The 13,136-nt window shown below is 45.0% G+C and overlaps 1 protein-coding gene across 4 annotated transcripts; it reads right to left on the bottom strand.

Moving 5' to 3' along the window:
- Positions 1-3,237: 3,237 nt before the first annotated feature.
- Positions 3,238-13,071, bottom strand: patz1 (POZ/BTB and AT hook containing zinc finger 1). 4 transcript variants are annotated; one of them, XM_035797390.2, is made up of 6 exons: positions 10,737-13,071; positions 10,516-10,579; positions 10,107-10,278; positions 7,620-7,784; positions 5,626-5,826; positions 3,238-3,770 (listed from the first exon to the last, which is right to left on the bottom strand). In XM_035797390.2, exons 1-6 carry the CDS (start codon positions 11,978-11,980, stop codon positions 3,262-3,264), a joined length of 2,355 nt encoding a protein of 784 aa, XP_035653283.1. In that variant the 5' UTR covers positions 11,981-13,071; the 3' UTR covers positions 3,238-3,261. The 4 variants fall into 4 exon arrangements, with proteins under 4 accessions (XP_035653283.1, XP_035653285.1, XP_035653286.1 ...); XM_035797394.2 differs by lacking the exon at positions 3,238-3,770 and adding an exon at positions 4,309-4,880; XM_035797392.2 differs by lacking the exon at positions 7,620-7,784.
- Between the last annotated feature and the right edge of the window lie 65 nt (positions 13,072-13,136).

Raw genomic sequence — 13,136 nt, 5'->3', positions numbered from 1 at the left:
GTGAACAACCTCATCCCAACAAACATGTACATCCAGAACAGTACACAGCAGATCATGGGCACTCACAGTGCGGAAAACCGAACAACCACCACCAAAACTTGGCAAGGAAGGAAAAAAAAGGTTTATATTATATCCCCATTCATCGACTAAAGATGAACTCAATCATTAGAGATATATTTTTTTATATGCCATGCATTCGGAAAGTATTCAGCCCCTTGACTTTTGCCCAATTTTGTTATGTTACAGCCTTATTCTAAAATTAATTAAATACAAACTGTTCCACAATACCCCATAATGACAAAGCGAAGACAGGTTTAGAAATTTTTGCAAATGTACTAAAAAATAAATTAAAAAATACCATATTTACATAAGTATTCAGACCGTTTGCTTATGAGACTCGTAACTGAACTCAGGTGCATCCTGTTTCCCATTGATCATCCTTGAGATGTTTCTACAACTTGGAGTCCACCTGTGGTAAATTCAATTGATTGGACATGATTTGGAAAGGCACACACCTGTCTATATAAGGTCCCACAGTTGACAGTGCATGTCAGAGCAAAAACTAAGCCATGAGGTCAAAGGAAATGTCCATAGAGCTCCGACACAGGATTGTGTTGAGGCACAAATCTGGGGAAGGGTACCAAAAAATGTATGCAGCATTCAAGGTCCCCAAGAACACAGTGGCTTCCATCATTCTTAAATGGAAGAAGTTTGGAACCACCAAGACTCTTCCTAAAGCTGGCCTCCTGGCCAAACTGAGCAATCGAGGAAGAAGGGCCTTGGTCAGGGAGGTGACCAAGAACCCGATGGTCACTCTGAAAGAGCTCCAGAGTTCCTCTGTGGAGATGGGAGAACCTTCCAGAAGGACAACCATTTCTACAGCATTCCACCAATCAGGCCTTTATGGTAGAGTAGCCAGACAGAAGCCACTCCTCAGTAAAAGGCACGACAGCCCGCTTGGAGTTTGCCAAAAGGCACGTAAAGACTCTCAGACCATCAGAAACAAGATTCTCTGGTCTGATGAAACCAATATTGAACTCTTTGGCCTGAATGCCAAACGTCATGTCTGGAGGAAAACTAGCACCATCCCTATAGTGAAGCATGGTGGTGGCAGCATCATGCTGTGGGAATTGTTTTCAGCAGCAGTTACTGGGAGACTAGTCAGGATGGGGAGAAAGATGAACAGAGCAAAGTAGAGAGATCTTTGATGAGAACCTGCTCCAGAGCACTCAGAACCTCAGACTGAGGCGAAGGTTCATCTTCCAACTGGACAACCACCCTAACACACAGCCAAGACAACGCATGAGTGGCTTTGGGACAAGTCTCTGAATGTCCTTGAGTGGCCCATCCAGAGCCCAGATTTGAACCCGATCTAACATCTCTGGAGAGATCTGAAAATACCTGTGCAGCAACACTCCCCATCCAACCTGACAGAGCTTGAGAGGATCTACAGAGAGAATGAGAGAAACTCCCCAAACACAGGTGTGCTAAGATGTAACGTCATACCCAAGAAGACTCAAGGCTGTAATCGCTGCCAAAGTTGCGTCAACAAAGTAAAGGGTCTGAATACTTATGTAAATGTTGCATTTTCATTATGGGGTATTGTGTGTAGATTGATGAAGGAAAAAAACAATTAAATCAATTTCAGAATAAGTCTGTAATGTAACAGAATGTGGAAAAATGCAGGCGGTCTGAATACTTTCTGAATTCACTGTATATGAATGAATGTTATATACACTCGTTACAATCGCAATATAATGATAAATAAAAGCAGGAATGTACTGAAACTAATAAAGCAAAATTATCTGACAAACAATTAGACTAAAAGCCTTCTTGTTGATTAGATTCGGAGGACAAAAGCACAGATATTTCAGCATACATACTCACTCACTGTTGCTCCCTAGTTGGCCTCCTGTATCTAGCATAACTTATCGACTAAAATCAGTACAACACATCGACATCTCAAACATCAACTCATAAAAAATAAAAAAAACTTTGTCCACAAAGCATACAGGGCAATCAATAAATTAATAAAATATATTCTACATTTCTCACGATTTCTAATAGTCAAACCTGAACTTGGTCCCTGTTGAATATCTAGAATTGATTTCACGTGACTAACAAATAAATCTGTTCTCTAAAAATCTGTAATAAGAGAATAGAACATTCTCAAATGGAACAGCCATAGGGTTTTATCCTTGCCCTGCAGAAACTGATAGAATTGACTATGATTGTATTCAGAGTTGGACCAGAGTTCCATTTGCAGCCTCTCCCCTTCGGGAGCTCTGTCTGACGTAAGGGGAAGCTTGGGTTTGACGGTTTCACTGCAGCTGTGAACAGCATATTGATAATAACAAAGCAATTCAAAATGACCCAGTGAACGCATGTACTAACCCATTGGTTACAAAACACACTCTGTATTTCCATTACCCGACATGATAATAACAGCATTTACTAATATATTTTTCTTATATGTGCATGTGTATGGTAACGGATCTTAAGGGCATGGTTATGTCATAAACAACAATACAAATACAATCAAAAAGGAAGATAACAGCTTCCTAAAATCTGCTGTCTAAGTTTCTTAATGTTAAAATAATTCATGTTAATGTACATTTTATATTCTGCTCTGAAATGGTCTTCATAAAGAAATGCTGTATATAGATAGTAATAGCGAGCTCCATGACACAGAATGTAATAAAACAACAGTGAGCGATGATGCCATGAACAGTCTATAGACAACGCCAAGAGCAGTCTATAGACAACGCCAAGAGCAGTCTATAGACAACGCCAAGAGCAGTCTATAGACAACGCCAAGAGCAGTCTATAGACAACGCCAAGAGCAGTCTATAGACAACGCCAAGAGCAGTCTATAGACAACGCCAAGAGCAGTCTATAGACAACGCCAAGAGCAGTCTATAGACAATGCCAAGAGCAGTCTATAGACAACGCCAAGAGCAGTCTATAGACAACGCCAAGAGCAGTCTATAGACAACGCCAAGAGCAGTCTATAGACAATGCCAAGAGCAGTCAAAAGACAACGTCAAGAGCAGTCTATAGACAATGCCATTCCCTTACATCTGATAGGCTGAACAGACCTAACTAGGGCAAATTTCCCGCACAAATCTAGGTTCACTTTCCCCCACATTAACCTATTGGTCACTTCCCCCACTGAGCTACAGGTCACTTCCCCCCCACTGAGCTACAGGTCACTTCCCCCCCACTGAGCTACAGGTCACTTCCCCCCCACTGAGCTACAGGTCACTTCCCCCCCAGCTCCATCCCACTATGTCCTGCCTCAGAGTCCACCAGCGTCGAGGCAAAGGCAGACTGGACGATCTGGAAGCCAAATGACTCCAGCAGAGACATGTTCTGTTGAGGGGAGAAGGGTGAGCCCAGGGAAGGACCCAGCTCCCCCAGACCTGACCCCGACCCTACACTCACCACTAGACTCTTCTGGACCCCATGATGGTGCACTCTGTTGACGTGCTTATTGAGGTAAGACTTGGTGCGGAAGGTCTGGGTGCACTCGCTGCAAGGGAACTTCTTCACTGGAGAGTCCTGGCTGGTCTTGGCTTTAACGGCACCTGGTGGCGACCCTGCCACAGCATCGGTAGAGGCTCCGTTGCAGTCAAACGGCGTCCCAAGCTCCTCTTCCTCAGACTTGTGCGGAGACTTAATTTCGTCGCCGTTGGACAGATCCCCGAACAACGGCTCGTCTCCCTCAGATTCTCCTTGATGGGGGCATTTTCCAGCATTCTCCTGTCCGTCTGAGGTAAATACAGAGGGGGTGGGGGAGGATATGGAGGGGTGGAGGACAGGTGGGAGGAGAGGGAGAGTTGATAGGGTGGGGGAGGATATGGAGGGGTGGAGGACAGGTGGGAGGAGAGGGAGAGTTGATAGGGTGGGGGAGGATATGGAGGGGTGGAGGACAGGTGGGAGGAGAGGGAGAGTTGATAGGGTGGGGGAGGATATGGAGGGGTGGAGGACAGGTGGGAGGAGAGGGAGAGTTGATAGGGTGGGGGAGGATATGGAGGGGTGGAGGACAGGTGGGAGGAGAGGGAGAGTTGATAGGGTGGGGATATGGGTGGGGGAGGATATAGGGTGGGGTGGAGGACAGGTGGGAGGAGAGGGAGAGTTGATAGGGTGGGGGAGGATATGGAGGGGAGGGGTGGAGGACAGGTGGGAGGAGAGGGAGAGTTGATAGGGTGGGGGAGGATATGGAGGGGTGGAGGACAGGTGGGAGGAGAGGGAGAGTTGATAGGGTGGGGGAGGATATGGAGGGGTGGGGGACAGGTGGGAGGAGAGGGAGAGTTGATAGGGTGGGGGAGGATATGGAGGGTGGAGGACAGGTAATGGGAGAGAGGGAGAGTTGATAGGGTGGGAGAGGATATGGAGGGATGGAGGACAGGTGGGAGGAGAGGGAGAATTGATAGGGTGGGGGAGGATATGGAGGGGTGGAGGACAGGTGGGAGGAGAGGGAGAGTTGATAGGGTGGGGGAGGATATGGAGGGGTGGAGGACAGGTGGGAGGAGAGGGAGAGTTGATAGGGTGGGGGAGGATATGGAGGGGTGGAGGACAGGTGGGAGGAGAGGGAGAGTTGATAGGGTGGGGGAGGATATGGAGGGGTGGAGGACAGGTGGGAGGAGAGGGAGAGTTGATAGGGTGGGGGAGGATATGGAGGGGTGGAGGACAGGTGGGAGGAGAGGGAGAGTTGATAGGGTGGGGTTGGGTAAAGGGAAAGGACACAGGGAGAGTCAGAAAGCAGAGGAAGTTTAAGGGGAGAGAGAACCTCAAATTAGGCCATGCACACGCAACACAAAATGTGTCTATTTAGACCAGCAGGTAGCACTGCTCTCCGGTTAGCTGCCGTCCACCACCTGCAACATGAACAGGGGACAGTTTACTGCTGTGTGTACTAAGCACCTGCTCCCATGAAACCCATTGGTTAAGAACAAAAAAAAGAGTATAGTAATGTTAAGTAGAATTGTTCTGCAATTCTTAAAATACATGGTGTTCATTTATATTATAGGAACAGAGGGCACATTTGTTCAAATTATATAATATGCATTAATTTACCTAATAGTTATACACTATTCATTGAAAGCAAGGTCTTTCTTCCTCGTGAGTTTGGGGCAAAAAAGACAATTCCACAGGACCACCCACTTTGTCATAATTTCTTTACACTTAAAAATCTTCTGCCTGGACATAGGTGTTTATTGGTAGCACTATGCGGCAGATTATTTTAGCTCAGATTGAACAATGTACAATATCGGCCCATAATATCTGATATGAAAAAGGCTATTGTATCATCCAAATTTTTACAAAAGAAATCATAATAAAAAAATAAAACAACTGGTGTCATGTTTTAATCATGATACCAAAACCACATCAGAACTACTTACGTGTTGACATAAACTAAGCGGATTATTTCCAGGAAACCTTTTGCTCATGCATCCCTTCAACCAAATTTCCTCGACTCTTTATGCACATGCATCCCCAAGAGGTTGTTATCTTCTCGTCTAACCAACTCTTTACAGTGGAACTCTTGTTACTCTTCTAATCAGCAGGCCTTGTTTAGCGCCCCAACCCCCAACCCCCACCCTACTGCTGGCCCATACTGACCTGGCAGAGGCCCGTGGAGGGGGTGAAACCCAGGCGGCCCGGCAGAGTGGCACTCCCAGAAATATGGAGCCCCCCCAGGCCCTGGTTTCCCCAGGAGCAGCTCGGGCTGCAGACCCAGGGAGGGAGGGCCGGCCTGGGGGAGAAAGCAGTGACCATCTGCCTCTGGGAAGGTGACCAGCAGCCGGTGACTGGTACACAGGTCTACACCAAAGACAGACAGAGAGTAGAGAGGGGGCAGCAGAGACAACAGACAAGGCCAGCGGAAACCATACATATGTCAATGTAGTCAGGATATTACCCAGACCTTACTAAGTCTAATTTAGTAGCTTTACTTTGTCCACTGATTATAATAGACAAAACTGTAAACAGTGAATGAAACTTTTTCCTGTATTACTTGCCAAGCCAGCCAACTTGATTTATTCTAAATAAAAGCAGTTTTCCAATAGATTTAGAATTCTGGCATGCCACCACATTGCAACGATTTTAGATCTGAGATAGGTAATCACTAGGAAGTCCATTTCTACAGCTAAAAAACTGAATTGAATTAGGGTTTTAGCCTAGAATCTAAACCTCTCTCCACTAGGTTTGGGCGATATTCAGATTTTCATACATTTATACCGTTTCTGTACCATACCAGGGTATACGTCATTACCGGAAGGGCACATAAGGGTCGCACAAACCAATTTGGGGAACATGGATCTTGATCCAAGAGGGGATTGATTGTCTCTGCTGTAAACAAGAAGCTTGATCTTGCCATCTAGCCACTTAGCAAGCAAATTAACAAACCAAATGCATAACTGGAGCTCGAGGCAGGGTGGCCGAGGTGGGGGCCCCTCCTCCAGCTAAAAAAATGAATCCAGGTACTGTTGGTATGTCTAAATACCCCAGTATACGGTATAACGCCCAAGCCTACTCTCCACACTGCTTTGACTCCTTCTCGCTCTCTGCCAGACTGAAGTACTGTGCAGCCGAATCCATAGGCTGCTGCTAGTTGCCATGGCAATAATAGTTGAAAAAAGCTCCATTGAATCCAGAGGAACACTGCACAGTACTGTATGATTCAATAGACATGCAACATTATAGTGCATCATTTGGCCAACGGCCACAAGTTGATGGAGATGACAGCAAGCAACAAACAGCGTTTTCAGAAAGCATTCACATTGCCATGCTGAACACAGACAGAATAACATGGCACTAAGGCTATTAAGGCTAAACACAGTCTCTGTGTATGTCTGAGTCTGACTGAAGAGCAACAAGGCCATGGGAACATGGGGAGGCATACATGCACTTCTTTGTTGTAGCTTTTTATGAGCTGACCGAGTCCCTGACAACCTGCAGTATCACAAAACTGACCACTGGGGGGCAGTGCCACATCTAGAGAAAATGCCAAATGCTGCAATTGCAAATGTGTCTTTTACCTTGATGAAGTCATGTTTTTATTTCAAGAAATAGGCCTATACATATTCTAACCCATTGAGTAAAAGTTATCCTTATTGATAGCTTAATTCACATATCTGCCTAGTAAAATGCAAAAAGTGAAGTTCCCTAATCAACTTCCTCTCAGTTTCCTTCTCTCTTCACAATATAAACCAAGCAGAAAAGCAGACAATTACACATGCATGCTGATTTAGAAAGAAGTCTGCTGCCATGGGCCTAACAATATCTTTATATACACACAATATCAGCCAGGACAACCATATCAGCCTGCTGGACATATGATGCTTCTGAAGACAGTGTCTCTACTGTTAGCTGATGGAGGCACAGAGGGGATGGATCCTTTAGCGTTAGCATCACTGCGCAGGCAGGAATGCCTATATGCTTTGTGTGCATATGTGTATGTTTGTGTATGCTTGTGTTTTTGCCAGGCTTTAAAAACAGATGCAGCAGGTTTTCCCCACAAGCAGCAGAGCAGATGATGATCAACACAAAGCAAGAAGAGACATAGCCTATGCTTGGAGGCAGGGTGGAGCGGAACAGGGTGGGCAGCTGCTTGCCTTCCACTGTGCACTGGCGTCCCGTGTGGTAGGGGGCGCCGCTGTGCATCTGCGGCTCCCCGTGCAGCGCAGGGAAGGCACCGTGTGCTTGGGCAGTACGGGGGAGCAATGGCGAGCCATGGTGCGATTTTACGTGCACCTTAAGGTAGGACGCAGTGGAGAAACCTGGAGACCCAGAGAAGAACACAACAAAGGGCAGTGGCACTACACACCCAGCAGGGAGAGAATGGATGCGCTCTGTTGTTATGTACCCAAAGATGACAGTGGGACAAAAAAACACCTCTTTCCCAAATCTGCCTTTCGCTGTGTAATTCTGGTTTATATCTTCATGCAGACAATGATATATATGAGATGGTAACAAAGGATAATAATATGATTTTGTTGAACTAACCTGAGCTGTTGGATGTTGTAACAACCCTCAAAAGCAAAACTGAAACACATCTAACTTCAAAGGCAAAGAAGAATATGAACCAACAAGAGGTAGGCTAACCACAAGCAAGAGTGAACAATACGCAACCACTGTTCTCCATTATCTAGGCCTACCACAAGAATGACACCATGTCCAGACAGGTAAATCGGGGCAAAATAAGCAAGTCAACCCAATACATTATCTTGACTTGGGGCAAAATTTCTGACCAAGAGACAAACTGCATATAGGGCAGTAATATACAGTAGTACACACATTAAGGTAAGACACAAGTATTAAACCTTAACATACAAAATCAAGCCTTTCTAAAAATATTAAACATCAGCACTAACCATGTTTCCATCCAAAGCTTTTATGCAAGTCATACCGTATAAAAATAAAAAGTAATGACAGCTGTGATGGAAACAGGAAGTTTGGTTACATTTTATAAATGCCAACAGTTAATATGTTCGTTCGACATGGTGGGATCTTTTTGTGTTTGTAAAATTAATTAATCGAGAAATGGCGGTGGAAACGGCTTTATGCGCAAATATTGATATAATAACTATCATAATCGAAGTAAACTTGGAGTCACATGATAACATGGTGTAGTCCTCCCACTGCGACTTAGGAAACCATGCAGTTTATTAGGCTACAGATTAAACGAGTTTTGATGAACTTCACTGGGTGGTGAAAGTGAGCGGTGACCTTGATGCTCCGTTCCAATAAATATTGAGGGTTTTATTCTGGTGACATGATGATTGATGGATGACTGCAGTTTAACTAATAAAATATTCTCGCTCTTATCCATCAGTGGCCTTGTGGTTAGTGTCCGCCCTGAGATTGGAAGGCTGTGAGTTCAATCCCCGGCCAAATCAAACCAAAGGCCGTAAAAATGGGATCTGATGCATCACTGCTTGGCACTCAGCATTAATGAGCTAGATTGGGGGTGAGGTCCTGCGATAGACAAGCATCCTGTTCAGGGGGTGTACTTGTACATCAAGCTGCCTCACTCTACAGAAGCAGGAGATAGGCTCCTGTCCTATGAGCCATTCTGGCTTGCACAAGCTGCTACTTATCCATAATAATCTCATCATACAGCCTACCTGCGCTGTTGGCCAGAGTTAATGTGCCAAGACCAGAGCAACGTTAGGCACATTTGCTATTTAATGATATGGAAACACATTGAACTTTAGATTTTTATTCGGTATATGAAAACTTTAGCGCTAAAAGTACATTTTCTGTGCACTATGTCATCACCCACTGATTTTTAAACACAACAAGTGGAAACACACCACTGGTGGGAAAAGGTGCATTTTATATTTATGCAGATTCTGGACTATTTGGCAGGGTAGCCTAGTGGTTAGAGCGTTGGACTTGTAACCGGAAGGTTGCAAGTTCAAACCCCCGAGCTGACAAGGTACAAATCTGTCGTTCTGCACCTGAATAGGCAGTTAACCCACTGTTCCTAGGCCGTCATTGAAAATAAGAATTTGTTGTTAACTGACTTGCCTGGTTAAATAAAGGTAAATAAAAAATTTGAATGAAATCTGTCACCAATTGGATGGAAGCCTAGCTACTGTCTGCTGGCAAGTATCTGATAAGTGCAGCTGACAGCTCTATTTTGGATAATTCATTAACCAGATAAAAACATTTTACATTAATGAGACTACACGCATTATCGTACAAGAGTCAATTAGAATGGCAGCAGGAGAATGTTCAGAGGCCAACAAAAAAGAAGAAATGGGAAAAACACTGGACAACACATGCAGACACTACAACTATGTTCTGCAAATAGCCCATGATTGCAGTTCACAAGCTCTTCTGTAGAAAGCAACCCAAATGCTTTGCACCAGCTGAGGTAGTTGATGGTTACTACAGTGTTAGAATTGAATAGTAAACATTTTGGTAGATCATCCTTGTTGCAAGATGGCAATACCATGCTGGAAGAGAGGCAGGTTAACAAGAAAAACACAAACATCTAAGACATAAGAAGATAGCACAGTCATAGATTGGAAGCTCCCGCCCTGTTCTCCTGACAGATATGTGGTGATGATGCTGCACCCTAGGCCTAAGGTTACCTTTGTTGCATATACCACAGTAGTTGTGAGGTCCTTCACTGTGTTTCTTGAGATGGTCGGTCATGTACGCAGCTCGGAGGTACTTCCCACACATCTGGCAGGGGATCTTGTCCTCGTGACAAGCTAGGTGGGACCGCAGGCGATCTCTTGTAGCAAAGGAAGCATTACAAATCTGAAGAACAGGTGGAAAATACAGGTAAAATAATATGCCTTCATACATGTTACGTACAGAACTATTCATTTACCATCAACCTTTCAACCATATTCTAATCAACAAGAATGACAACTAAATCTTTAAAACAAGCAAATACCAAAATGACAGATTTGAAGTGTGATGTTCATTCATTGTGACAAATATAGAATCCACATCCACTCTTCTAAGAATATCCTGTTGTTGCTATTGTCTCACCTGGCACTTATGGGGTCTCTCTGTTGTGTGAACCTGCTTGATGTGTCCATTCAGATGGTCTGGCCTGAATAAATCAAACATAGGCATGTTGAGACAGATGCAAGCAGTAGATGACTGATTATGAATTCATTTTCCCTCCAGATCACAGAATGCTTCAGAATAGAATAGGCAATGCACCTGGAACTAGTGGTTTTAGTATACAATAATTGCCCATAGCTCACCTGGAAAACCCCTTTCCACAGCTTTGACAGAGGTAGGGTTTACCCACAGATCCATCATGTGACCGGACATGGTATGACATCCTGTCCTTGCGCTTGAACCGCAGGCCACAGACATGGCAAGCATATGGCTTTTCCCCGGAATGAGACAACTTGTGTCGGTTCAGGTGGTAGACATCCCGGAACACCTTCCCACAAATGTCACAGCCAACGTGACGTCTCGTCCTCTCGCGCTTACGGCTGTTTTCTATGCCTACTCCTCCATGCAATGGCATGCCATTCTCCAACAGACCGGGCTGACCAGAGTGCGATATCGAGGTAGGGCCTCCCTCGCCAGACAAGCCGTCGCCGCTACTCGCGCCATGGCTGGACGATCCATGCTGCGCTTCGTGGTTTCTCAACCGCACAGCCTCTGTAAATGCCTTGCCACATATTCCACAAGGAAATATCTGCTCAATGTCTTCTTTAACGTCAGAGGTGCTGATGTTGTAATGAATAGGTTCCATGACTGTCCCCTTCTTTGGTCGCCCCCTGCCTCTCTTGGAACCCGAAGAGCCCTCTTCTTGGAACGGGTTGCCCGTCATCTCTGATGGAGACACGGGCTGCAGGACTGGCACAGAGGACTGGGGGCTGCCACCCGACATGACTGTATCATTGGCCCGATTTCCATCCACATTATGCGTCTGCCCATTGTTGGTAAACAAGCCATTCCCATTTGACAAGTTGTCTACAGCCAATGTGAAACTAAATTCAGAGCCCCCCGTGGCACGGAATAAACTGACGTCGCCTCTTCTTGAGGGTGGAACAAGAATTTTTACATTGGACTGTTTGATTACTTCTTGGCATATCTCGATGACAGAACGCATTAGCAGAAATTTAGCAGCCGTCATCAACTCGGGGAAACATTCCAATCGTACCACAATCCTAGAGGTGTAGGCAAAGTCCAAAATATCTTTAAAAACTTTGGGACTTATCGTATGCATCTCGAGCTCTTTTGCCTCCCCGTCGCCCTCCGTTTGACAACCAAAAACGGACTCGAAATACACGCTGCACGCCGCCAGTACCGCCTTGTGGGCAGGAAAGCTCTCTTCGCCGACGCGCAAGATCACATCGCAAAACTTGCCTCCATCTTTCCTCTGAATGTTGAGGTTGTGTAGCATCTCCGCGCTATGCTTGCTCACCTGATAGGTGTATGAAGAATTCCACGACTGCTCCGCTATTCTCTCCATGCCGAATTCATTCAACATCAATTGTTAGTGAGTAGGGGTGGCGAAACAAAACAAAAAAAACGTGTACTGCTCAATAGTCTGGAGAATTTAAATAAAACCACGACGACCACCCCTCCCTCTCTAGCATCTAAAATGTAAGCAGCAGTGAAAAATGGTAGCCCCCAGCTTCCTGTGAACTTTAACCTTTTTCGTTTCAAAGCTGGGGTTATCGTTCTAAATTTTTATTTCACTTTGACATAAAGTGGGTCTCCGTTGTGTCGAGTAAAATGTATTCGTCAAATACACTAGCTATTCAGGCTACATGAGGTTGAAGTTGTCAAATATATTCATACCATTTCTCTTCCTGGTTTCTCCCACACAAGCCCCCTCCCCCAGCCACAGGCAAGGTTGAGATGGGGTTCGTTCCTCTGGCCAGGCGTTGCTACGCATGACAGATTAACGCCTGGGTAGTGGCAGATTCAACCGCGCGTCCGATTATAATTTTTACCCTGCAAATTGACCACACAAATATTTTATTTGAAGATGCATAATTTCACACCTTGATTACATTGAGACGCGAGCATGACTTGTGTGTGGGAATACTACAGATTTTACCGAACCCCTGAAAGGTTTGACTAAACCGTGAAAAATTAAAACACCCTTGAGCCAGCATCTGTTGCCGATCAGTGTTTTAGTAAGCGTCAGTCGACTTTACGCGCAACCATTGGGTGAGGCATGCAATGTCTGGCACCAAAGGCAACTGAGTGTCCTGCGTGCAGAACCGTACATGTGTTAGAATAAATGGCAAAACATGCTTTGAAGAGGTTGAACCCAACCATAGTTCACGGTGCAAATTGTTTTTATAACCCATTCCATTTTAGTGGACCAAAAAAGAAAAATGGAAGCCTACTGTTCAAAGTTCAGATGCCTTTGGAGAATTGCACAACCATCTGCATATGCAAATAATAGCCGTGTCATGTTCTGAGTAAGGGAAAGAAAGTGAGAACCGAAAGCCAATTTGGTAAGATCTAAAAATCCATGTTCATTGTCAGCCCAAAATACAAAAATGTAAACAAACCATGGACATTCATTAAGACTGGGGAAAATACCAATCTTTTAGTTGTGCATGAATTGTTAAAGCGGACCCGCCAAGATACCCAGTCTTTGCAACTCATTCCAAATACGCAGCACAATA

This window comes from Oncorhynchus keta, chromosome 21 (assembly GCF_023373465.1).
Source record: "Oncorhynchus keta strain PuntledgeMale-10-30-2019 chromosome 21, Oket_V2, whole genome shotgun sequence".
In the NCBI taxonomy this organism is placed as follows: Eukaryota; Metazoa; Chordata; class Actinopteri; order Salmoniformes; family Salmonidae; genus Oncorhynchus; species Oncorhynchus keta.
The sequence above is the reverse complement of the archived record's forward strand: the minus strand, read 5'-3'. Positions and strand labels throughout refer to the sequence as shown.

Coding starts and splice junctions, on each gene's coding strand:
- patz1 (XM_035797390.2), bottom strand. CDS start 11,980: ATGTTGAATGAATTCGGCATGGAGAGAATAGCGGAGCAGTCGTGGAAT. Junction 10,279..10,515: donor AGAGACCCCATAAGTGCCAG/GTGAGACAATAG, acceptor CCTGTTCTTCAG/ATTTGTAATGCTTCCTTTGC. Junction 5,827..7,619: donor ACGCCAGTGCACAGTGGAAG/GCAAGCAGCTGC, acceptor TCTTTGGTGTAG/ACCTGTGTACCAGTCACCGG.